The 27,184-nt window shown below is 44.2% G+C and overlaps 1 protein-coding gene across 2 annotated transcripts in view; it reads left to right on the forward strand.

Moving 5' to 3' along the window:
- ADRM1 (ADRM1 26S proteasome ubiquitin receptor) overlaps nt 1–27,184 on the forward strand; it is a 95,090-nt gene that overhangs the window by 59,482 nt on the left and 8,424 nt on the right. Inside the window, exons 6-8 of one of the 2 annotated variants that reach the window (XM_085875846.1) lie at nt 6,191–6,504; nt 16,129–16,292; nt 22,715–22,817. In XM_085875846.1, coding sequence (XP_085731972.1) covers nt 6,191–6,504; nt 16,129–16,292; nt 22,715–22,817 — 581 coding nt within the window. Of the gene's footprint in view, nt 1–6,151; nt 6,505–16,128; nt 16,293–22,714; nt 22,818–27,184 lie in introns of both variants that reach the window. The other variant, XM_085875839.1, reaches the window with a different exon arrangement.

The raw sequence follows: 27,184 nt of genomic DNA on the forward strand, positions 1-27,184 counted from the left end.
GTTTTTTTACATCTACAATAACAACAACAACAGCGACACCGACCCGCACTCAACCCGGTCGCCATTGCCTCCGTGTTTTTGGCTGATGGCGTGGGCGGAGCCTCCGTCGATTGAGGCTCCACTCCAAGGAGGGGCATAGAGCGTTCCTCCAGCCAATGAGCAAAGGGCGAGCATCGCACGCGCGCCCCAGCCAATCAGGGGGGCTGACCACCTAAGGGGCGCCCTCACTCAGCCAGAGGGAGTGTTCGACCCGACCAATGAAGGGCGGCCACGAGTCGCCTGACCACTCCTCGTCCAATCCGGAGGCAAGTCCCTCATAGCGGTGCCCTTGACCCGCGGGGGAGGGGGAGGATAAGATGAAGTGGTGAGCCGTGGAGAAAAAGCAAGCAAGGTTCCCCTCGTCGAGAGCAGGAAGGTTCGCCTCGTCCAAAACAAGAAGGTTCACCCTGTCATAAAGGAGAAAGAAAGGAAGCCTCGTCTTGCCTGCTGGCGTTCTCATCTGGTCCGTGCCCGTGCTGGCTGGCGTCCGTGGCGCCGTTATTGGTCCTTGGTGCTGCGTTGTTGGCGGTGGGTTTGAGTCCCGCCACCGGACAAGCTCGAGCAGACCGCACAAGGCGGGCAGGTGCAAATACAGGCCGCGGCCACCGTGTGTGTGTGTGTGTGTGTGTGTGTGTGTGTGTGTGTGTGTGTGTGTGTGTGTGTGTGTGTGTGTGTGTGTGTGTGTGTGTGTGTGTGTGTGTGTGTGTGTCGTGCCAGTCTGTGTAAGTTGAAATTAAGTGTTTTTCATTGTACATGGTTTTCATTTCTTTTATTTGTGATAACTCTGCTCTTTGTGTGCTTCCCCTCCCCGATTATAATTATTATAAATAAACCCATGTTAAATGTACCAGCTCGTTTTCTGTGCTTTCTCCCATTGGCCTAGCATGGTGCGTATTGAGAATTAGTAAGGCCGTTCGTGCCGTAAATTGTTCATTTGGACCGACGGATCTTGGTAATCCCCGCTCGGTTTACAGCCGAATCGGGCTCAGTAAACGGTCCGTTCCGCCCGAGGTCCGTCGAGGGTGTGGTTTTCCCCGGTAGTTGGACGACCTGGGTATTTAGGTATATTGAAATTAGGCAATTAACCTGGTGGTTAATTGGAGCCTGGTGTTGGCGCAGTGGTTAGGGCAGCGGCTTGGGATCCAAAAGGTCCTGAGTTCAAGCCCCGTTGGGCCACTGAATTAATACACCAGGGGGTTGACTCAGCCTGTCATCCTTCCGAGGTCGGCGAAATGAGTACCAGTATACTGGGCCGGTGTATACCCCGGTTAAAATAGGTGCACCATATCCCTGTGCCGTAAGAGGCGACCAGGGTTGCGTCAGGAAGGGCATCCGGCGTAAAACATGTGCCAAATCACGATGCGGATCATACGGATGATCCGCTGTGGTGACCCCTAACGGGAGCAGCCGAAAGAAGAAGAAGAAGAGAGGAGAAATTAGGCAATTAACCCTACCCCCATGCCATCGAAATATTGGCGACCACGGTCTACTAAGGGACCCGTGAACTTTCAGAGTTGTCCGAGAGTCACGACCTAAATTCCGGGTGTTCAGTGGGAGACGACTCCACTGCTCCACCTGGTGGTCGTTTATCGCCACTGAACCCCAGCCCACAACAATATTACCCCATGTTCACTGAACTGAAGATCATTACTGAATTGTCAAAGTAAAGCTGACTCGATAATTTGATTGAACTCTTAATACCCGCTCCCTCCGAGTGCAAAATGTGTTGTTGATACTCCTCCCTCAGGCAGTAACTCGTGGTTAAATCACTTAAACTATTCCACGTGTACAGGTCAAAATTTCAAGGCGTCAACCCAGATTGGGCAGGCTGTGTTCAATCCTATAGTGATCAGACATACACACACACACAAAGGGAAATTAGTTTTCTTAATATAGGTGGAAAAAACCTTCCTCAGTTTCGTCCCACTATGGTGGCCCACTTACAGAGGGGAATGCACCCTCATGGGGTTGGTTGGGTATTTTTGTGCCCATGACATCATCCTGCGTACCCCCAACACGTATGCATAATTTGGTTGAGAATGGCCCAACTGTGTTGTTTTTTTTTACCCCATTATTGATTTTCAGACGAACACAGAGATGTGTAGGTATGGTGCTTTCTTGCTCTTGCTGAAGGAGAGGATATTGCGTTTGGGTCCGTTTGTTTGTTTGTCTGCACAGAACTTTCGTGTTTTTCTCCGCAACTGCTTGTTGGATTGAGACAAATTTTTCACCATATATGTGATTACTCGTGTAGAATGTTTTAATGATAATTGTGATGTCATACGTCACGTGGTCTGGCCGCCATGTTGGAAAAATGCAAAAACTTTGGATATCTGTATCTCTGAAACCGCACCAAGGGAAAAATTGAAACTTTGCACACAGCAAGTACTGCTCATGGAGAATGACTGACTGATTTTATTTTTTTTCATGATGTCACATGTGCCCTCGCTATGACATCATAATTGCATATGTAGAACGCTACATCTCATCAATATGAAAATTTTTGAGGGTCATCTGGAGATAAAATGGTCCAGAAATTTTTTTTTATATCAGTTACATGATTCGGCAGCCATATTGCTTTTTGTGTTTTTGTTTTTAAACCTTCAAAAATCTTTTTCTCTGAAGTGGCTGAACAGATTGAGGTAAATTTTTACACATGACTGCCTATCCATGAGGTACAAAAGGTTCACACATGATATAGGTCACATGGTTTGGCAGCCATATTGGATTTACCTGAAAACATATAAAAATGTTCTCGAGAATGGCTGGACAGATTGAGGACAAACTTCACACAAATGTTCCCCAAAGCGTCTGTGTACTAGGTTGTTAAGGAATTATTGATCAGTCGCATAGTTTGGCAGCCATATTGGATTTAAGAAAAATTTTAAATCAATTTTTCTCTGGAACCACTGAATCACTCAACATGAAACTTCACAAATGTGATCGAGTAGTAATGGGAATACATGTTTTAAATTTCAACTTGATCGGACACAGTTTGGCAGGCAGAATTATTTGATTTTTCTGATCTGGGTTCTTTTTGTTTGTTTTGCTTTTTTGAATGAAGCTCACTTGGCTGTGCCTGGATGGGTTTGAGGGTAGAGGAGTTGCAGCTGAAACCCGAATCCTATCCAGGTTCCACCTGATTACTTCATCTTTTCTTTTTGCTTGTTTGGGTTCCTTCTGATTACTCCAATGCAGGACTGTACCTATTTGGTCTTCCAATTGATTTGAATTGAATTAATTTTAATGCCATTATAAATTCAATTGAATTAATTTTAATCCCATTATAATTTCATTTGAATAACAATAAAAAACGTCAGGTGTCCAATTAAAGTGGGATGTTTTGGTACCTGGTCATCACTGCCAGCAGTTATAAAGTGGCAATTATAGTTATGTCTATTATTAATGATGTAACATACCAGTACACAAACATCACACAAAATACACCACACAAAACAAGTTCTGGTGAGGGTCTGCTCTTTTTCTCTGATTGCTCTTTTTCTCTGATTGCTCTTTTTATTGTTTTATATTGGAGGATGCTGACCAATTTGATTCAGCAAGATGAAATGCACTAATTGTGAAGATGTGTTTTTTTTAATATTTGCCCTTTTTGGCTTAAATCCACATACCTCTTTTGATGATGAGGAGGGTTGTAATGAAAGGTTGCATTAGTTTTTTTTTTTTTTTTTTTTTTGGACATTCCCACCAACATCGAAATTGAGCAAATAGTCAACATTATTATAATGGCAGTGATCTGACTTTTTCTCTTCTTTAAAATTTGATGAATTGTACTTGTGTGTGAGTATTTTGCCATGTCAATTCTAAGGGAGTACTGTTGGACCCCGCTATTCGCGGTTTATAAAATGCCACCTGCTCAGACAATCGCGGCCCTGTGCTTCGGATATTCGAGGATTTTTCATGTTTTCCTGGTTTTTCGGCATCATATTCGTGGTTTTGCTTGGGCGTATTTGTGCATTTTCACTTTTTTTTCATGGGATTTTTTATTTATTTCTCGCTCATGAATCACTAACCGCCAGCAAGCTACCACTACCCCCCCCTACCCCATTTCTCCAATGAAACAATGACCAGCTATTCGTGGATTCACAACGGATCGTGTGTGTGTGTGTGTGTGTGTGTGTGTGTGTGTGTGTGTGTGTGTGTGTGTGTGTGTGTGTGTGTGTGTGTGTGTGAAAATGAAAAAAAAAAAAAAGTGTATATATATATATATATATATATATATATATATATACACGGACTGCTCACTCTGGGTGACGGGGAAGATAAAAGCGTCCGCATTGAGTGAATGATTCGCTTAGAAAGATGTGGCGTGGTACCACTATCGGCTGGAAGGCATTCGGAAAGTCGCTTGAGCACTCATGCAAGCATTCCAATTAAATGGTTGGCAAGGCTGTAGCTGCATATCATGTCGGACCCCTTTAACTTCAAAGCCAGTCTTTACCGTGCACGCAGCAGTTAATGAAATGAAACATTCGTTCAAATCATGACTTTATCCACAAAAGAGTTGCAGCTTCTTGCAGAACAACCCTGGAGACGTCACAAAGTTCAATTTCCTGTGAAATAAACATTGCGGATTATCCGCCATCTTGCCTGCTCATCTGTGCATGCCTCACCTGGTACATCAGTTTAGGGTCCATGCAGACGTGATAACTGTTTTTTCAACACATTCGCTTTGATACCCTGTAGAGCACCTCGCGAAACCTCTGAAAATATAGACACAGATCTGGCAGATTTTATGGATAGGCAGTCCCTCGGGGGACAGGGCACGAGGTTGAGCAGTGAATGCATTAAATCATAAAGCTCAACGAAGCTGGTTAATTTTGGCATGTTCCTAAAAAAAATTTGTTCACTCAATATAATTCTCCAAACAGTAGAAAAAGTTAAGTTTAATGTTCCAAGTCAAGGCATGGTTGAGCAGGGAAAAATACATGGCGGCTTCAGATCCCAGCGAGGTTACCCAGGAAACACCTTAAAACCCCAGAGAGCGAGGTGGCCAAGGATCGCCTGATGAAGGATATAATTAAATAAGGCCGTTAATTATCTTCCAAAGGGGTGTTTTAATTAACCCAAACACCCAATTTTCACTCTTGCACTTCCTTGGAGTTTTCTTGCTTTGCATGCAAAGTTTGAGGCTGATAGGTTTTATGGTTTTGGAGTTATGGAGGTCTCTCTCTCTCTCTCTCTCTCTCTCTCTCTCTCTCTCTCTCTCTCTCTCTCTCTCTCTCTCTCTCTCTCTCTCTCTCTCTCTCTCTCTCTCTCTCTCTCACTCACTCACTCACTCACTCACTCACTCACTCACTCACTCACTCACTCACTCACTCACTCACTCACTCACTCACTCACTCACTCACTCACTCACTCACTCACTCACTCACTCCTTTTGTTCTGCGTTCTAACTCTTCCATGAACCTTGACTCAACATTAAAAAAAAAAAATTTCTCAATTGGGGTAGTGGGTGTAACAAAGTAAATTTGGCCTGACAAGGATGGCCTAGGCCCTAGAGGAACGCACACTCGCCTGTGAGCTGTCTAACCTGCATTTGAATCCAGACCCAGCTATAAACAGTCATCCCAGTGTTTCACAGGCAGGGTGATGAATGAATGTGTATGCCGTCCCTCGCGTGGACCATAAACTGAGCGTCCAGTCTTCTGACAGTTGGTGGATGTAAAAGATCCCACGGTGTCCTTCGCGAAGAGTCTGCAAGCTATCGGCACCATGAACAAATATTATTATGAGCATTATTATGGCCGTTTGAAGAAGAAGAAGAAGAAATGTAACAAAATCCATATCGGATGGTTCCTATCGGTTGTAGTGTCATGTTTGGAAGGCTCACCTTGTGTACCACAATAGGCTGCTGATGTGAATCATAAAAACACAATTGAACTTACCAATGCAATAAAACAATGATTGCAACACTTAATATTGGATCACGAGATTACTCAAATGTCGCAAATACGATGCTCTGGAAGAATGACGTGGTGCTGTCTGAGACTGACTTTAAAGAGGCCTGTATGTAAGCATTGCTTCTTTTAGCCTGGAGGTGACAACCGCAAGAAATGTTATTGTGGCCTGATTTTTTCTTTTTCTTTTTCAGTGATGGAATATCTGCCCGCACTCTGCGTGCACCCCGCAGGTCTCGTGGTTCTTCAACTACTTGTCCTACACCTTCTGGAAAGACTACCTCCACTGCCACACCCAGCCCTGACCCAGCCTCTGTACCTCTACCTCCTGAAATGGGGAGCACCGCAGTAACATCACCTATCAAAGGAACTAGCTCTGAAGAGAGGACTTCAAATGAATCAGGCAAGGCGGACAGCCCTGGAAAAGCAAGCACAGAGAGTGAGGGTGGAACTGGTGCTTCAGGTGTATCGACAAGCCAGCCTATTCAATTGTCTGATCTGCAGAGCATCCTCACGAACATGAACGTACCAGCTCCTGACGTGCCAGGTGATTGTGGGCCTTGCTTTTTCCAGTGTCTTTTTCGGTTTTAAGCTTCTATGTGATTGACATTCATTTTAAAGGATTTTTTTTCATGTAGTTTGTCGAAGTAGTTGTCTTTTTTTTTGTTTTATAAATGGCTGAAGTGAGTCATACAATTCGAAACTGCAGGGCTCTTGCTTTGGTATGTGGCATCAAATGAGCCAGGAGTTGGATACAAAATGGCTGCGTGTCAATTGTGTAGGCTTAAGGATGTTGGTGGATCGTGAAGGAATTGTTGCCTAAGGCTAAGGCTGTTCTTCCCTGTTTGTTTCAAATTGGTGGACTAGCTTCTAACAGCTCTTGGCCACTGGTTGTGAAGTTTTGTGATTCTGACACTTGATGTCTGCAGCGTTGCTCAAGATGGCAGAGGGTAGCACGGCGTTGTCAAGAGGATGCGTGAAGAGTTTTTGCAGAGCTGTTGTTGTGAATGTGAAGACAACCAGTTTCTGCTCAATATTGTGATTGGAGATGAGAGTTGGGTGCACCATTACAATCCTGAGAGTAAGAGACGGTTAATAGAGTATCGCCAGGAAGGATGACGAGCACCAAAAATATTCAAGACACAAGCATCTGCCGAGAAAGTCATGTTTGCTGCTATTTTGGGAAGTGAGGGGTATAGTTGATTTGGAATTCATGTCAAAGCGTTCCACCATTAACTCTCAGCGCAACATTGAAACTCTAAATAAATTGAAGCCATTGATTTGGAGGGTTCGTCTTGACGTTCAGATGGTTCTCCTCCAAAAGTAATTGGTCGCCTTGGATTTCACCACCATCCAGCCCCGACTTTGCTTGCGTCAGATTTTCATCTCTTCCCCAAACTTAAGGAACACCTTCGTGGGGAACAATTTTCTTCTGACTGTGTTTTGCCTGCTGTGAAGCGGTGGGTAAGTCAGCAGGATGCACAGTTCTATCATGTCGGCATCACAAAACGACTTGAATATTGGGAGAAATGTGTGGATTGTAAAGAAGTAAATATACACCATGGTGGAATAAATATTGATGTTAGTATCTGTCTTTGTTTCATTCAAATATCTTTCCTTGTTTTTGACAAAAAGGATGGGAGTAGAGACATTCCTTTTCAACATGCCTTCGTATGTGTGTGTGCATAACAAGACCAAATCACGTCTCTTCCTCTTTATTGGAGGGAATAACCAATCAGTTCTCACCTAATCAATTACCACAGGTGGCTTGGATTTTCACAAATTAACCCCCATATTCTTCCAGCCAAAGAAATGCTGATCTTTTGAAATTCAAATTTTAATCCCTCATTTCTTCAGTAACACATTATTGCGTGGGATTCATCTTCAATTTCCAATCATGATCCCATGTGTACAGCGAATGTTGTGGAAAAAATATTTGGAATGTAAACAGGTGGATGTGACACTCAAAGATGCCTTGGCCTGCACAAACTCTTAATACAAACATCACTGAGGCTGTGTGGGGTTATATGGACACTGAGAAAGTCAAACGGGAACCAATCACTTTGGTTGAATTGTGGAAAGGATATTTCGAACCATGTTTCAGTCATAGATTGATCAACTGTATGGGAGTGGGAAAACAAGGACAAATATCACCATGAACATCTGCTGTTCTTGTTCACCTGTTCCATCTGCTGTTCTTGCTTCTCCTTTTTCTGCTTCCCCTATAACTGCCACATTCGGTCTGTCTTTTGACTGCCTCCCGTATCTTACAAAGTCCGCAAACATCACTCCCATCCACAAGAATTTTGCAAAAAGCAGATCCTACAAACTATAGGTCAGTGAGCTGGCTTCCAATTACAAGCAAAGTTGTGGAATCTATCGTTGTTTGTGATGTCATCTGTCCTATTTGCAAACAACCTAATATCTGACTATCAAATTGGATTCCTTCCCGGTCACTCAACTCTCGACATGTTTCTGCTCCCCTCTCGTCCATTGTTGGAGGCCCTCAATCTTAAACAAGAGGTGAGAACTGTTTACCTGGACATATATTGGGCATTCGACATAGTCTGGCATACTGCCTGCTTCCCAATCTCTTTGCCTGTGTCATAGAAGGCCACCTTCATTCCTGGATTTCTGAATTCCTCCACTTCTGCAGTCTTCATATTGCTATATACCTGGTGTTGGCTTAATGGTTATGGTGGTTGGTTTGGGATCCAAAGATCCTAAGTTCAAAACCCACTTATCTGTTGAATTAATACTAGGTGGGGTTGACTCTGCCTGTCATCCTTCCAAGATCATCAAAATGAGTGCCAACTTGCTGGTATCCTGCGTCAGAGTGGCGACCCATCCAGGATTGTGCCAATAGCCAAGGAGTCTGCTTAGGCAGCACCAACTCTGCTCAGAGTATGGTCCCAATGGATGGATATTGCTATCAATGGAACCCTCACAGTGGAGCCTATGTTCCCCAAGGCAGTGTTTTGGGCCCAGTCTTGTTCCTCATCTATCTATAATTCCAGGTGTGTGTGTGTGTGTGTGTGTGTGTGTGTGTGTGTGTGTGTGTGTGTGTGTGTGTGTGTGTGTGTGTGTGTGTGTGTGTGTGTGTGTGTGTGTGTGTGTGTGACTGCTGTTTCTCGACAACCGCTGGTCCAATCTGATTGAAACTTACCAGGTATATTGCTGGGGCCCTGAGGATGTGCCTTTTCAAGGTTTGATATTAATCGGACAAGTGCTTCCCAAGTTATGGCCATTTATTTACCAAACCAATGACAAGACACGTTGCGTGGGTGTGGCCGATGGGGAAGGGAAGCTCAGCTGCGTTCCCCATTACGGGTTACAACGTACGGACTTCCGTAGAGTGATGACTTCGTGTATTCTAATTTCTCGATTTCTTATGCGCATTTATAGATTAACACAATGCCGCAAGTTATGATCGTTTTCATAGGAGACGGTGCATAAATTTCGGTAACATCAGAGTGAGCTGGTATGCTCCGAACCAGGAAGTAATTTTTTTTTCTCTCTTCTCTTCTCTTTTCGTTTTTCCTTGCGATGACATTGCGAAAAGGCAAAATGCATTGGCGCTAATTGAATAATTGGTAAATTGCGAATAAATTGCGAATCATCGTAACTGTGATATGCGAACTTCCACGCCACGCACGTACGGGCACGTGAGAGCGAAGAAACGGCCTGTATGGTTGTTGTTTGTTGCTCGCGGTTGGAATATTTATTTATTAAAAAAATTTTTTATGGGCACGTACTAGTTTATATAAGCTAGAAGATAACCCACTCAAAGCATGGCATAACACGGATGTGATGCTGTCGTATATCGTGAAATGAGTGCCTGTTATCGAAAAAAGCAGAGCATACTTAATGATGTTAACCCAATCCACTGTAAACGATGTTATCCGTCTAGTAGAAGCCATCGTTGGGTTGACTCGGTTGTGGCAGTATTTTGATGCACTCCATTGATTGCGCACACGATAACGCCACATACAACTGACCATGTGAGAAAACTGGATTGGTTAGATTAATGCCGATGAAAGTGAGAGTTTGTCTTTGGCTCTTGTTGATGGTCATAGCATATGCTGATCGTATTGGGAATTGGCATTGTCGTAGATCAAAAGGCAGTCCAGAGTCCGATGGGGTAAGAGTTATTGTGTGAATGAAGTCGTATTTGCCTGTCTTTTTGCCGGTCATGATCTCGGCCTCGATCAGCCGGCTTCCAAGGCTGATTATGTGCATTTTCGGTTCCGTTCAGTTATCCATTACGCGGGTCCAAATTTCAGAGCAGTATTATTGGGGTGGACACCCGAAGACAGAATTTATGTGGTGGCAAGCCCGCTGGTGTGAATGAGTTTAAGAACTCCGTCGGACAGAGGTACGTCTGTCCTGGATCAGATACGCTATCAGCACTGAGATATGTCTGCTTTTGCCAGCCAGGAAGGTTTATAAGGCTTTTATCATTGATCATGTCAACATCTTCGTTTGTCAGACACAGTATTGCTCTGCTGTAGTCAAGTCAGGGAAAACAGACCTGATGAGCTCGTTGACGCCACCAATGACTGGATCAATGCAGATTTCTGGCGATAGGTGTATTTTGCACTTCCCTACATCTGTTTTGTAGATTTTCTGCCGTCTCCAATCGATGGCAAAGTCTGAAAATCGTTGACAGATTGGTTTTGGTGAGACGGGCCGATCGGAGCTCGCATGTTAATGGTGAGGTGAAATAATTGAACCCTCCTGCCAGAGGAATGATTTCTTCAGGTTACTTCCGACAATGTCCGCCTCACGTCCATGTCTGATGACTGGTAACACTTGTCCGAAATCACCACCCAATAGGACGATCAAGCCTCCGAAAGACTTCCATCTCAATGTCGCACAATGAGCGATGCAAGCATTCGAAGACCTGCTTGTGCATCATTGGAGCTTCATCCCAGATTATGACTGATGTTCCTTTGATCAGTGTAGCCAATGCAGAGTTCTTTGGAATATTGCACATGCTGTGTGGCTGTATAGGTATAGGTATTTTGAACTGAGAATATGAGCAGCTTGACCTCCGTCCAACAACTCAGCCGCTATCCCGGAAGATGCTACTGCGAGTGTGGTGAGCTTCATGGAACGAATGCTGTGTAGGATGGTGTTGTAAAGAAACGTTTTTCCAGTGCCCCCGGGGCCATCGACGAAGAACACTGCCCCATTCTTTGTTGTCACATTTTCCATCACCGCTTCGTAAACCACCCTTTGATCTTGATTGAGAAGTCTGCAGTTGTGATCCCCCTTGTTTTTTTTCTGCTTGAATATCGTAGTCAGGCTTGAGAAAAGAGGATGGATCATGTTCGGCATCGGTCGCGTGGCTGAATTGGGGCATGTCAGGGTAATCTTGCAATGATTTTCCATGGTAGCGCAGGAGTTCCACGATGGCTCCTCGGGTCCTGTTGTTTAATTTCTCGTCGGTCAATGTGATGCCAGCCCGGTTAGCATTGTTGAGTTTGTCCTCGCTAAAACATTGTTTGAATGAGGAGAATAATTGGGCAGGTTGGCAGAATAAGAGAATAGTGACGAAGAGTGTGCGCAGTTGTCGGGAAACCTGACATGGTGGCCTCTTCGAAGCAGTCATGCCATTCGCGGTCGTCTTCCAAGAAACCTTGACCCAATGCTGTCGCTTTGAATGTGTCTGCAATGGTGCCGTCAGGGAGTCGCCGTAGATCTTTGAATGATGTACATCCAGATGAATGATACAGTAGCAAACGAAGATAGAATAGTTTGCCTTCAGATGGACTGGCACTGTATAAGCGTCCAATTGTGTTTCCCCGTTTCTGAGGCAACCATTTGCATGTAGCGCTGTTCCACGTGAAGTGTTCTGGGAACTCGTGGTATTTGAACAGAACGGGCTTCAGGGTAGTCGCGGTTACAGATAAACCATGCGGTGAGAGTTGTTTCTTTGGTGTGGTCTAAAGCTTCTGCAGCCTGTCCAGGAACATAGACTATTCTATTTTGGTTCGGAAGATGGATATCCAAACGCTGAATAGACTGTAATCGTTCATGTAGATCATAGTGGAACAAACGCCAGCAGCCGTCGCATGCAGAAACGTACCTCGCGTCCACAAACCGGTTGATCTCATTCACGTCGTTGTCAGTTTGTTGTTGATCGTCTTCACATACAGTGGCCATAATACGATGTGGTCCTTTATAGAATATTTGTAGAGATATTTGACTGCCATGACCGTCGAGCAGACTTCAACATTGATGTGGGCGTAATACTTGGAGGACATGTACGGGTTATAAGGAACGACCCAGCGGTTATCAACGTTCACCCCTTTTTTTTGTACCTGAGGTCCGGAATCCCTTCTTCTATATAACGGGTAGCCATTGTGCATGCTTCGCATCGTTTCGCAGAATTGCTTGGGGAATTGTTTAGTGCATTTGCCTTGTTCCCATGCAAGGCGATCGAGGATTGGCCGTGCCGCATGGTCCGTGTATCATGTTCTGTATGATCACGTTATGCAATCGAGTCTGCGATGGGTCGGGAATTTCTGACGTGACGAATTTGTCATAATGGTCCAGTGATCGAGGCTTACTTTCTTGGTGGAGAATCACCAACATGTGAAGGTGAGGCAGCCTTCGTTTCTGAAATTCCACTATGTAGATGTACGCAAGAACCTTTCCGAATATTTGACCAAACACAATATCGTGTAGGAAAGCCTTCTTCTTTTGATTGAAAACTCTGGCTACGATGTCTGGTCGAGCAGCGGCAACCTGATTAGGGAATAACTCATTCTGGATTTCTTCCCATTTGGGGTTGCACGTAAATGTTAAGAAGTCAGGTTTCGAGTATCGTTGAACGATAGCCATCGAATCCTGATACAGTTGATGCATATTTTGTGGGCATCCGGTAAATGATGCCGGAAGGACAACTCTGCGACCGATTGAGGCACCGTCATTATCCCCAGCGGCGACTGCTTCAGATAGTTCTTGATGCAACTCCGCCCGTAATTGCCTTTGATTGTGGTAGATGTAGTTCAGGCGTCATTGTTCAACCTTTGCGTATTGATCGACAATATATTGTTGTAGTAATCTACCACCACATAGTATTACATTAAAGTTACTTCTAACCATCAAATGGTAAGCGTAAAACTCCATAGTACTGACGCATTTGCCATCTCGTGTCTTGATGGTAAATGTCCAGCCCAGATCTCCAAGTAGTAGTAGCAACACGTAATGAAGAGGGTCATAATTGGGGTGGGTCTTATTGATGCGGATAATGTCACGATTTTCTGGATCCAGGCTTGACTGCTTGTACAAGATGATGTCGCGGTGCGATGGAACATCAGCGCTTCCCGGTAAGCGAACCGCTACTTCTGCTGCCGTCGGTAGATTATAGCACCGTAAATGTGTCGTTGGGTCCGCTCTCAAAACGAACTTCATGGAATCATTTTCTTCTCATTGCAGTAATTTGGCGGCTTTCTTGTAAGCACTTCTGACCGGATTGCAGTCATGCAGTACTGCCTGTAGCTTTTGAAGCAAATCACGGTGCAGGTCGCTGTTCCATGCTGTTCGATGAGCGATTTCGTTGGCAGTGTCGTAGATATAGATTTGTGAAAACTTTGGCGGTTTACCGTTCTCGGGGAAAAAAATGTCCAATTCTTTGATAAACACTGCCATAGATTCTGAACGTATATGGGCCGCTTGTAGGTAACACATCTTCCTGTACACCTAATGACGCGAACGCTTAACTCAAGGTGTATGCCCAAATGTTGGCTCAAAAATCCCTTGCTTCAGGTGTGCAGTCAGTGAAAAAGTGTTGCAAGAGTTTCATTTCCAAGGGAATGAAACCGAAGACCAAGAAGGAACCCGAATATTTACGTTTGTTTACCTTGCATTGTTAACCGAAACTTGAAAAACGTAGAATGAGCGAGGTAAACTACAGCTGAGATAGAAAAAGTTCAATCCACATGCCAAGTGTCTTCCCTGATCGCCATGGCTGTTTGTGCGTTTCCCTGCTTTCTTCAGTGATGAGTTTGCGACCTCAGAATATATTGTTACGAGGTGGTTCACTGATGTTGGGAAGAACAATTTTTTTCTTGCATACAGCAGGTGGAAAATTTAGCGTTTACCCCGAGGCAACCGGAATGCAGTTCAGCTTTCCACATGTACGCACCACAGGAAGACCACATCGTGTACATCTTGCAAATGCTGTGTATTGGGGGAAATGGTCTCATTGTCGTCTTGCAATTCACCGAGAGCGTGTGACGAGATGTTCTTTTGATAGCTGCGCTTCCTATTTCATACTGATGTTGCACGCGTGTGTGCATTTTTACGTTTCGGCATCTTGTGGCTTCCAGAATGCTCACTACAGTCTGGAAGGACTGGAAGGAAATAAACAGGGCCTCGCTTTATGAACGCGGTTGGAAATGTCAGCACGTTATTGGCTGAGCGGTTGCACGCACTCCATCTCGCCACGCTATTCGTCCGGTATTCGTATGGTGGGGGGTGGGGGGGGGTTTATAGGCCGTTTCAAGTTGGGAACCCATCACAGCAATTTTGGACCCTCTTGTCATGGAACTCCAATAATGGATCCATTCCAAAAGAGGACATTTGAAATCCGAAGCAATACTAGACATGTGTGCCAACGCTCACTCATCCCTCTGCCACGTGTCTCGGAAACCGTAGCAGTTTGTTCATTTAATGGTGTAAATAAGATGGCCACTCAACCTACAGCAAGAGGTTGGAGCAATCTTGTTGGTTATCTGCTTAGCATCTGACTGTCTGCTGCCAGCCCTGATTTTTAAACTTTCTACCAAGGACAACATGGTTCCTATTCTTGACTGACCAGTGGATGTCCTTCATGCATGTAAGCAATGCATAGCTCTGGATAGCGTTCTGTCTCCTGTCATTTCCTTGGAGGCTAGCTTCTCTCAATGCAGTGTCTTGAGACATATCCTGTTCCTGATTTGCATTATTGTCCTCTGGAAAACCATGTGCAGGATTTCACTGCAGATGACTACTCTTTGTCAAACAGTGTCTCACACAAATGACTGACAGATTGTACTTGCTTTCTTTTCTGCTGATTTTGAGAAATAACCGAGAGTCCTAGATGGTCATTCACCTGGAATGTCATTCATTGCTTATAAGCCCCACACAATAACTCTGTCTCTTCATAAAGATTGCAGGGCTAAACCCTCAACTTGCTTATTCAATGTTCCTCGAGTAGTGCTGCAGTCTTTACAACTCCTTTGACAACCAATCAACGCAGCCTTTTCCCTTGGCCGATCACATATACAAGCTGGCCTCCGGGGCAGAGATGTATCTTGGAATCCTTTGCAGTACTAACTCATTTCTCAGAGGTTATGAGTGCCTAACAGTATACAAATCCTTCATCCATGGTGCAACGGAGCAAAGATGTTGTCTGTAGGTTGGTCTGACCGGATCTCCCATTGGGAATAACAATCCAAGGTCTTGAGGTTACTTGACGTTCCCAAACAGGGCCCTTCACTGCAAAGCCTGCTCCTCTCTTAACACAGGTTTGTTACTGAGCAGTTTTTCTACTGACACCTCATTTTCTCCTCCCACCACCTGTCATCCCAGATATTTGTCCCTGGCAGGTACAACCAACTGCACATGCTCAGCTTGCACCCATACCTTCCTTCCATTCCCAAATCAAAGACCACTGCTCACATCCATTCTTTTATTCCCTTCTTCTCCCAAATGTGGATTGCCAAGTTTGGTCAATCGTGTTCTTCTCTCCACTCTTTTATAATGTTTATTGATACATGCAACTGGTTCTAAATAATCCATTTCTAGTTTAGTTGATATTTTATTGTGTTTAGTTTTAATTGTAGGAAGTATCAATGCTTCAACTTCAGATGTGCTTTGTTCCACTGCTGCCCTCCTGGAAAAGAGCTGCCTGAAGTAGTAAAAGGATCCTTGGTGATCTCTGATTCCTAACCTTTTTTGAAGAATTTTTATACATTTATTAATGTAATTAATCATCATTTGGAAAAATAAGGTGCTCATCACACTAATGTTAATTTCTTTTGTTTTCTTTTTAGTGTTGTATATCTTTAGGAAAAAGTGTTTTTCTCCAATAAATAAAGGGGTTAATGTGTTGGACTTTTCATGATGTTGCATTACCATTGTGAAACATCTTTTTTCTGTCTGTTTTCATTATGTGCAGCAACCATTGACTTGGCAAGCGTATTGTCTCCTGATGTTATGGCACCTATCCTGTCTAATCCTGAAATCCAACAACGCCTTATACCCTTCCTTCCCACCGGAGAAAACCTTCCACAGACTGCAAATGAACTGCAAAGCACAATGAGTTCGCCGCAGTTCCAGCAGGTGAGACAGGTCGGCTCAGGTCCAATGGGTAGTGAATGCAATGGTGACAATTTTTTTTTAACCATTGCACTGTAGATCTGTTGGAAACAACCCTGGCTTCTCGATTTTTTTTTAGTTTTATGTTGTTTTTCATTTTGATGTGGGCTTTTTTTGTGGACAACTGCCACTGTTGACAGTATTGTGACATGGACTTAAACTTCCAACACCCGAGTGGTTACCGTCACAGGCTGAAGTTGAGACTTCAAAGGTTGCCAAACTATTGGTGTTTCTCACAAGCTGGTGCTGAGTAGTTTTTGACTGCCTTTGATCCAGCAGGGGCTATTGCTACACAGGTTATATAACAACATTACAATCGATTTAAACCTCCAGGCATCCCAAATGAACCCAATTGTTTGCTTGACAAAATGGCAGTAACATGAGGCAAGCTGTTCCTTAAGAGCTAAATACATAATTTATTTCAAAAGACACTCCATAAACAGAATTCCTGAAAAGTAAGACAACAACCTATCAACCCCATTTCTCTCTCTCTCTCTCTCTCTCTCTCTCTCTCTCTCTCTCTCTCTCTCTCTCTCTCTCTCTCTCTCTCTCTCACTCACTCACTCACTCACTCACTCACTCACTCACTCACTCACTCACTCACTCACTCACTCACTCACTCACTCACTCACTCACTCACTCACTCACTCACACACCTCGTACAAGTGCAGAGGGGAAGGCATGAAGCTGGGGCAGAACACTGAGCAGAACACACACTGTGCTTACTTGACGTGAGCAGGAACCAGACAGTGGGACAGAGTGTAAGGCAGAGCACATGAGCCAGTGGGACAGAGTCAGAGAGATTTAGCTTTCAAGCTTCCTTTTCGGGCCGAGGCTTTATACCCAACCCTCACCCAAAATCTCTGCCTCCTGAGGATAACCGATCATGTGCCACAAGGGTTTCCTCCCCTGGGGGTTCCAACAATCAGAGGCCAGGGGTTCTACCATTAACATCCACTCTAAAGCCTCCACAAATTTCTGCTTGTTGGGCATCTACCTATTCCAGCCTTGATAGCCATCAAATGCACTACCTCCCACATATTGGAAACCTGCAGATATGTTATCTCCTTTGGCAGAGGGGGGGGGGGGTGATGTCTCCCCAACTCTGCCCAGCTCCACCCGGTTTTAAAGAGAACAATAGACAGAACACCTTAAGCTAGATATCGCTACAAGCACAATCTCCAGTCTCCTTTATGAGGACTATTTCACAGACTCATTACACGAAACACACAATACAGGGAAGAAGTTTGAAAGCTACAGTCATACATGGTGTCTGCAGCCTTCATTTAACTATTGCCCCCTTTCCCCATAAACGTAACGATGTACACCGGAAAAGGGGGGTGGGGGGGAGTGAGCTATGAATAGTGGAATGTAATTAGCATGAAGCTGATTTCCAAGGGAATGAAACCGAAGACCAATAAGGAAGGAGTAAAGAGCAAAGATTGAGTCATCAGGAGGAACCTGGACAGGATTATGGTTTCAGCTGATACTCCACTACCCTCAAACCCATCAAGGCACAGCGAAGTGGGCCTTACAGAAAATTTCTGCAAGAATTCACTTCTCCTTAGAGAGATAGACAAGGAAAGAAAGGGAAAAAAAAAAGAGATTGCAGAGAAGAAAAAGTAAGAATTAGAATTAAGAAAACTGTGAAAAAAGTAGAAATGTGTGAAAGGAACAAAGAACAGATATTGGGAAGAACCCGGGCAGATAGATTTTAGCAGTTACTCCCCAGGCTCAAACGCAGCAACATGTACATGCTACCAGATATCCAAAGGCAGAGATGAAGGACCAGTCAATTGTAGAATGTGGGAGTTTGCATATATGTTTCATCAGCACTGTTGTCAAGCTATATTTTGTGCTTTAATTAGGGCCCAAAGGTAATATTGCAGCTATAATCAGTTATTTTATTGAATGAGGAACGCAGAATATTTTTGTTCGGTAGTTGGTGAAGGCCAGATTGAGACACCATTGAGGGCCTTTGTGAGATTTTTGAGTAAAGAATGAAATTTAGTGATGCCATTAGAATCAGTCTTACTTGATTGATAGTGATTATTAAATGGCCAAATTTCATTCAGCCAGAATAGACAATCCGATGTCATATAAGGTGACAGCATAGCTTGGAGGTAACATATTTGCCTTTGAGCTGTGTAGTCTGTGTTCAATTCCTGACACTGTTCCTGTTGGGGCCAGGGTTTTGTGCCCAACCACACATCTCTGCCTCCCGAGGCAAACCAATTGGGCCATAAGGATCTCTACCCTCTGGGGATTCTAACAATCCGATCAGATTCCAACAAACCTTGTGCTTTGCAGGGAGAGCATTGCAACAATCAGTAAACCTTGCTTTGGAGGGACATTATGCTGGGTGTACTGTTTGCTTACTTTGCTTGATGGACCTCAAAGATGCCACAGTATTTTTCACCTGACCCCCCCCCCTGGACAAATTTCTGCATTAACCTATTTACATATTGACACTGTGTTCTCTCCAGCATTGATTTTCGGTGTGAAACATTCACAAGTTGAGCTTTCCAATGCTTTCTCAAGACTATGGGCATAACTAGATTGAAGATCAAGAGTCTTCAGATGCTGGATGAATAGAAAATCAATCTCCAAAGACAAAGTACAATAACTAAGGTTAATGTCACTTGGAGAGTGGTTGTGATTTTATAGTATGAGGGACAGTCAATAAGTAACCTTAAAATGGTGATATAAATTTAAGATTGTAATATGTGTAGTTGTAGACAACATCTGTTATATCTACGGGTAAGGGTCATGTTTTGCCTGTTTTTGATCTGGCAACATTGAGCGTATGATGTCAGTCGAGTCGTTCCAAGATGGCGGCTCCCATGGAAGCATGCACAAGGGAGGAGCAACATTCTGTCATCTGTTTCTTGGGAAGTGGGGGTGTGAATCCCAGTCAAATCCATCGCAGAATTAAAATGCAATATGGTGACACATGTTTTTTGCTGCAGCAGGTGTGTATGACTGGGACAGGAAGTTTAAAAGTGGAGTGTCCAGTGTGGCAGACGCTGCTTGCTCGGGCCGGCCTCATACAGCCGACACACCAGAAATGGTTGCAGGACTTGAGCGTGTGCTAAGGGAAAACCGTCGCATTATGCTGGATGAAGTGGTCTCCAAACTGAACATTATCCATGGTTCAGTACACCATCTCATTCACAACGTGCTCGGGTTCCGCAAAGGGTGTGCAAGGTGGGTGCCGAGACAACTAACACCCAAACTGAAGGAACTCCACTTTTAAACTTCCTGTCCCAGTTATACACACCTGCTGCAGCGATAAACATGTGTCACCATATTGCATTTTCATTCTGCGATGGACTTCACTGGGATTCACAACCTCACTTCCCAAGAAACGGATGACAGAACGTTGCTTCTCCCTAGTGCATGCTTCTAAGGGAGCCGCCATCTTGGAACTGCTCTACTGACCTCATCTGCGCAATATTGCCAGATGTAAAACAGGCAAAACATGACTCTTACCCATCGATATAACATGTCATCCACAACTACACACATTACTTTCTCGAATTTATATCGCCATTTTAAGGTTACTTATTGACTGCCCCTCATATTAACAGATTGCTGCACACTTTTTGGTAGATCCAAACACATTAAATTAATTAGAACGGCACTCAGTGGAGCACATACTTCCACCAGGATGAAGGATTTGCGTTTTGTTTCCCACTGATAGGCTGGATCTGCATCCGCACCTTAACCAAAATCAAATCGGCTTGTCAGTTACCCAACTCATCCACCAAGCTTCATCATAATCTGTTCACAACCTTTTGAAATATCATGCTCGGTATCATTTTGGACCCCATCTCTGAATGGTGAAAGAATCACTTAAAAAAAAATTAAAAGTTCTTGTATCCGAATATTCACCAAAATCGAATCGATCCGTCCTTGTCACACACCCAACCTACCAACGCCACCTTCACCAATCTGCGCCAAGCAAGTGAAAGTGGTCAACGTCACTGGGCGGGGTGTTGGTCGGGTTAATAAAAATGCCGCCCCGCGTTCCGCCCAGGGGGCAGTTCCTCATTGAGTTCCTTGAGCAGTTCCGCAAAGTCGCTCATAAAGGAGATGCTGTCATCCACTGGTCTTCTGTTGGAAAGGTGGACCTTAAGAAGAGGGCTATTCTTTCGTCATGGGGAGGATCGCTCTCTTTACCGTGGCGCCCTTTTTTTGCAGCTCCCGCAGCGTTGTGTGGGCCTTTTTGTGGAGTTGAAGCCAGCGAAATGAACACTCGCAGTCGAACCGCACGACTTGTTACTGTGTCGTGGCCGGTATTTCTTTGTCTCGTGCCACTCTCCATGACTTCTGTCAGATTCTGGAGTCTTTAAGGATAGATAATTAAGGTTCCTGTCTGTACAGATTCGCAGTTTTTTATTTATTTATTTATTTATAAACAGTTATTGGTCACTACCATTGAGATTTTCTGTCCTCTTTTTCTCTCCTCTCCCCTCCCCGTTTTCATGCACATTTTAAATGCATTGGATCTCTTTGGAGATATCCGGATGATGACGGTCGCTGATTTTGAATAACTGCTTCAGCTCTCCATCCTTTTAGAGGATATTCAGGTTTTGGAGCGCTTCAAGCTCGTTATTAAATTCACCTCGTTGCCGGCTCAGAAACTCTGTATGGGTTCCATTATGGATTAAGACCCTGGTGAGGTGAGGTGACTGGCATGCCACCTGATCGGATGCTGTATAATATTCGACGCTGTGTCGATGGTAGCCTACTCTTTTTGAGAGGGGGAAGAAAAGGGGGGGGGGATAAGAGAGCAAATTGCAGTTTATGCCATTTTGCTTCTGTGGTGTTGATGGCACTCTCTTATAATAGCCAGAGATATGATCTTTAACGAGGAGATGAGTTAAGGGAGATGAGAAGGGCAGACTAGGAACAGGAGAGGTATCTTGGATAGTTAGGACTTCCCTCCCCCCCACTCTCCAGGAGGGAGGATGTACTAGTTGTTGAAATCTCGTTGGAAAGTTGACAGATTGGGTCATTCCCACAGAGTCGAGGAAGGCCATAGCTGGTTACATATGTTGAAAGGGTTATGAGTTGATCCATGTTTGTGGAAAAAGTGGCATATGTGGAGGAGTCATAATTGGGTGGATAGTACACCAAACTTTTTATGCTGTCATGATGTTTGGATGTTTGTCTTCTCTGCATGGCAATTGTAAGATGTGATTGTAATTATCACATCTGGCACAGCATTCCTGTGGAATATCACCATAATTTGTCAACACGGTGTTGAAACACCTTTAAATACCTGGCAACGTAATGTGTCTGTATGCTGCACTGAGCATGTGTAGTTTCCCCTCCTGAAGTGTCATCACCAGTCCCACGATCGGCAAAAAGATCCTCTGTTGTTGCACTGACAGAATTGTCTTGTGGACATGTTGAAAATTACTTCACGGCACCGACTCACAAGGATAAAGAAGTGGAGGATTCTTTACCAAAAAACAAGATAAATTCAGTTAAAGACTTTGCTTGAGTTTGAGATTTTGGGGTCTGGAGTTTGAGCCCCTTTCCATTTAAATAACATCAGGTGGGTTAATTTTTATGTATTCCGATGCAGCCTGTGGCTGCTTGGCTGCATCGTTTTCTGGGAGCAAGGCTGTGCTGCTGATGCAACCCTACCTGGTGTTAATTCAATGGCCTGACAGGGGCTTGAACTGAAGACCCAGGGATCAAGCACCTTAACCGTTAAGCCAACACCAGGCCTCCCAGGTGGGTTGACTCAGCTTGTCGTCCTTCCGAGGTTGGCGAAATGAGTACCAGCGTGCTGGTAACGGAGGGCACTCTATCAGTGGCACAGCCAAGCTTCCAGAAAAAAATGATGCAACCGGCAGCCACATTCTGCATACAAAACAAGAAGTACCCGCCAGGGTCTAAGAAACTGGGGGTACCATGAAAAATTGGGGTTACTCGTAGAAACAAACCCTACAAACAGCTATAACAAACAATACTTCCCACCATTTAGAAGTCATGACATTCTCCAACATTGTTTGAGAATGATTGCTTGTACAAATAACAATTAAAATACCAGTGTTGCACATCTATAGATGTTGCAACATATCTATATGATGTGATCGAGGGTTTGCAACAGAAGGGTAGAATGGTGACGTGATATCCCCTCTCCATCCTCCCCCTTTTGTCATCCAGTCAGCATATTTTGACTGAATATGAATATTTTAATTATTATAAGTAATGCCGAATAAAGGACGGTGAATGGAAATGGCAAGATCACTGATGTTTGAGAACGATATGGGAGAGACCTTGTTTAGCTATTGAGACGATGTATTCTAATGCTGTGCTGTGCTGCTTGTATGCCTCTAAGAACAACCCTCTATTGTATTCCCCTCCAGGCGATGAGCATGTTTAGTGCTGCACTTGCCTCAGGCCAGCTCGGACCACTAATGTCCCAATTTGGACTGCCAGAGAGTGCTGTGCTGGCTGCTGGAAAAGGAGGTTTGTTTCATGAAAAATAATTTTGTATTTGTACTGTACAGAAGACCCTTGATTTTTTTTTTAATGTAACTTGTGCAGGGCTTTTCACCTTTTGTGGGTCCCTGTTATTGATGGCCAGTACCATACTATCAGTTATCTGGTGAGGAATGAATAAACACCGAGCAGATTCTTTTTTGTTTTTAACAAGTTCCAGTCCCTATGACCCTCTCACAAACATCTCATTCACTACACATGTATAACAAGCAAGAATCAAAGATGAAGTCATCAGTAGGAACCTGGATAGGATTCGCATTTCAGCTGCTGCTCCTCTACCCTCAAACCCCCTCCAGCCACAGCCAATTGAGCCTTATTTTAAAAAAGAAAAAGAGAACCCAGATTAAAAAAAAATTCTGGCTGCCAAACCATGTGTCCGATCAAGTTGAAATTTAAAACATGTAACCCCCATCACTCCTAGATCATAATTGTAAAGTTTCATGACAATTGATTAGGCAGTTCCAAGGAAAACATTTAATATTTTTCTTCAATCCAATATGGCTGCCAAACTGTGTGACCTTTAAATTATTCCTTAACAAACTTGTACTCCCAAGGATTGGGGAACATTTGTGTGAAGTTTCCCCTCGATCTGTCCAGCTGTTCTGGAGAAGATTTTTATAGGTTTCAGGGTAAATCCAATATGGCTGCCAAACCATGTGATCTATGACATGTGTGAACCTTTTGTTCCTCATGGATAAGCGGTCATACGTGTGAAGTTCTGCCTCGATCTGTTCAGCCACTTCAGAGAAGATTTTTGAATTATGTTTTTTGTTAAACAATATGGCTGTCGCATCATGTGACTGACGTCAAATTTTTTTCTGTGTACCATTTTATCCCTCGATGACCCTCAAAAATTTTCATACTGATCAGATGTAACGTTTTACATATGCAATTATGCTGTCAGAACGAAGGCACCGATGACGTCATAAAAAAAAAATATCACACTTGTTCCTCATGTGGAGGACTTCATATGGATTTCATCCAAGACAGAAAACCCCCTGAGGGAGGGGGACAAATTAAGTCACTACAACCTCCATCATGTGACCCTTAGTCCTGTCACGTTTGGTTGAGATTTGGTAAGTCATGACCGAATGTATCTCGTTCAGATAGACAAACCAATTTGTGTAATTTAGTGTGAAATTTTTCCCCCCATTTCATCCCTAATTAACATCTCTAACTTTTTTCCCACAACTGAAGTAAAACTAACTGGTCCATACAGTAGTTCCCAAATTCCTCTCTTGATCCTTAATTTAATAATGGTGTTATATTTTATCCTCTCCAATCCTCTGGTACCTGTCCTTTCTCAAATGAGCGATTGAACATTTTGGCTGACCTCATGCTTATCTGCTCTGCATCCTTCCTAAATACTCTCAGATCCATATTCTCCATCTCCAGATGTTTTTAAAACCAATCATCATATTTTTACTTTTCCTTCTTCCCTGCAACCCTCTCCACTTTGTTTGTGTTATACTCGGTTTGCCTTCCCCATCGCTTTGCTGATGGATTTTTATCAAAAGACAGCATATTGTACTTCACAAGCATATTGTGTGGCTATCTGTGAATCTCAATGAGGATGTAAAATGAAGTTAAACACGTGAAAAATGGATCTTTGATAACACTTTTTAAAATGTTTTTATTTTAATAATAATAATAATAATTATTATTATGATTGTTGTTTGCCTGGTGTTGGCTTAATGGTTAGGGTGGTGGGCTTGGGATCCTAGGGTCCTGAGTTCAAATCTCACTCAGCTGTTGAATTAATACCAGGTGGGGTTGACTGCCTGTCCTGAGGTCCGCAAAATGAGTGCCAGCTTGTTGGTATCCTGTCGGAGTGACGACCCATCCAGGATTGTGTCCAATAGCCAAGGAGATTGCTTAAGCAGCACCAATGCTCTGCACAGAGTATGGTCCTGATGGATGGATTATTATTATTTTTTTCTTCAGCTTCGAGAAATATTACCATAGTGTACATGTAATTTTTTTTGTGCTCCTTTCCGTGTCCTTCAAAAGTGTTCCCGTTGTCGTAGAATAACAAATGTTACCATTGGAACCGCTCAATTAAGCTCCCAGTTGTGCTTCTTCAATCCCGGAAAGATGGGGTTTTTAAAACTAGCATCTTTATGATTAAATAGACACAATTGTTTGTTTCAAGTAAATCGATTATTAGCTTTCGAACGGTACCATTTTTGTTAGCCTGACGTTTGACTGTCAGTAAGAGGGGTTTTCAAATTGTTTTCTCCTCCTCCTCATTCTCTTCACATTTACGTCATTGCTGTGATTGGTCTGCTCAGCCCAGGTGACTCTGATGTTTGACTCAATAGGAGGGGTTTTCAAATTGTTTCTTTTTTTAAGTTCAATTTAAATTCTGTTTTTACTTTTTGCAGTCGCTAAGGTTGATTCACACACTGTTGTCATAAAGTTTGTAAAAATCACATTTTATACCGTTTGCACATTGTGTACTGTTCATGGGTAGCGGTTGCTGTTTGATTCCATTGGCCTTGTTGAAATCCATTGGCTTCCACTCGGCCTCATGGGTTAATTTTTTTTAAAGTTCAATTTAAATTCTGCTTTCACTTTTCGCAGTCACTAAGGTTGATTCACACTCGGTTGCATCAAGATTTGTGAAATTTGAATGTTTTGTATCCCCGGTCTGTGTGGAATGCATTGCACCTCGGGGAGGCTTTCATTGGCTTCCATGCTGCCTCACGAGGCTATCTTAAGTTCTATTTGATTTCTGTTTTTACTTTTGGGACCTTCTGGTGTAGCTACAGTCTTACATAGATAATTTTCGTAAAATCCGAGCAGAAGCGCTTTTCATGAGGAAATATTGTTGCGAATTCGCGCCTGCCGGCGTGCGATCGACCTCGTGTAGCCAAAAGCGGCCGCCTCGCCCACCGGAACGGACAATTCAGTCGTGACCCTCGGGAACGACCGTCCGGAGCCAGTCACGGGTGGGGGTTTAACCTCACCACGATCGTGCCAATTGCCCACCCGCGCAGGATAGGGTTGCTCGCCAAATTCGACCGACCTAAGTACCTGCGCGAGTTGTCGACCAGGCGATCGTACCTCGCCGCAGGTTGACTTCGGACACGAACCACTTAAGCGGTTCGTTCCGTGCTGCAGAGATAACCTAGCGGAGCTATCGTCGACCTCGACGGTTCAGATTATTTACGGGGCGTTTTAAACCCACTATCAATCCCTTACGTGATGCAAGATGGAGATTCAATAAAAGGAAGGAGACGAAGCAAAGCGGGAAACAGTTCAACAAGCAATGCACTTTATTTACACACACACAGACAAGCACGCATATACAGCCATACAGTCAAAATGCAACAAAAGCAAGGAAAGAGCTAAAACCGAATAAAAAGAAATTATTTACACACGGCAACACTTAGACAGTTTCTACTTCACGGACTGGCGCCACCCACAGACATTTACACAAAATCTCAAAAGAAAAGGAAGTCGCGACTTCCCTGGACGCGTCGTCCCCTCCTCCCACGACCGTCGGCATGGTCGCGCCTGACCCCGACTCCTCTCGCGGTCTGCGAGCTAGTGCCGCACCTCCCGTCCGTGCCTCCGTGGACAAGCCGCCCGCCAAACCGCGAGCACAGGACCAGAACGAGCCAAGACCCAGCCTCCACAGCTGCCAGAGCAGACGAGTGCAGAGGAAGAGGAAGATCCACTGAGGAAGAAGGACCGCGAAGCCAGGACCAGTACGAGAGAAGAGGGAGTGAGATTCACGAGGAAGAGAAGAAGGAAAAAGAAGCAGCCCCAGAAGACGCGAACCCTCCTCGTCCGTTCCTTTTGTCGCGCGGGGCCCCGCCCTTCGCTCCGCCCCATTTCTCGGCGCCACCTTTCTTCAAGGTGTTTCCAGACAGCTCTCTAAGGGGGGCGTGCCCCCACTCCGACCGCCTCACGCCGTGCATCCACCAAACGAGCTGCCCCACCCCTCCCTTTCACAGCCAACGAGGTGGGGGGGATTCAGGCGGGAGCATCAGGCGTGGAAAAATGGCGGGAAAACCCCACAAGCGTTATTGGTTTTTTCCTCCCGCGGAGATCGTGACCGCACAGTGCTCGTTGAATGGCTAGTGGCGAAGATGTGGTAGCGTTGTTGTGGAAGGTGGCGTCGTGTAGTGAATGGCGTGATCGTTGAGATGTTGGTTGTGGCGATGTTCGTTGTTGTCTTTGCACCAAATTAATAATAGCCAAAGAAAAACGACTAACTGAAGGATCGCAGCCCCAATGGATCACATAAATTCCCTCTATACAACGGGTTTGGGCTAACTACACATGGACTTATCGATATATCTCACCTGAGGACCCTTTATGGTGTA

This window comes from Eptatretus burgeri, chromosome 1 (genome assembly GCF_056783735.1).
Source record: "Eptatretus burgeri isolate ZD-2024b chromosome 1, Ebu_testis_v1, whole genome shotgun sequence".
NCBI lineage: Eukaryota > Metazoa > Chordata > Myxini > Myxiniformes > Myxinidae > Eptatretus > Eptatretus burgeri.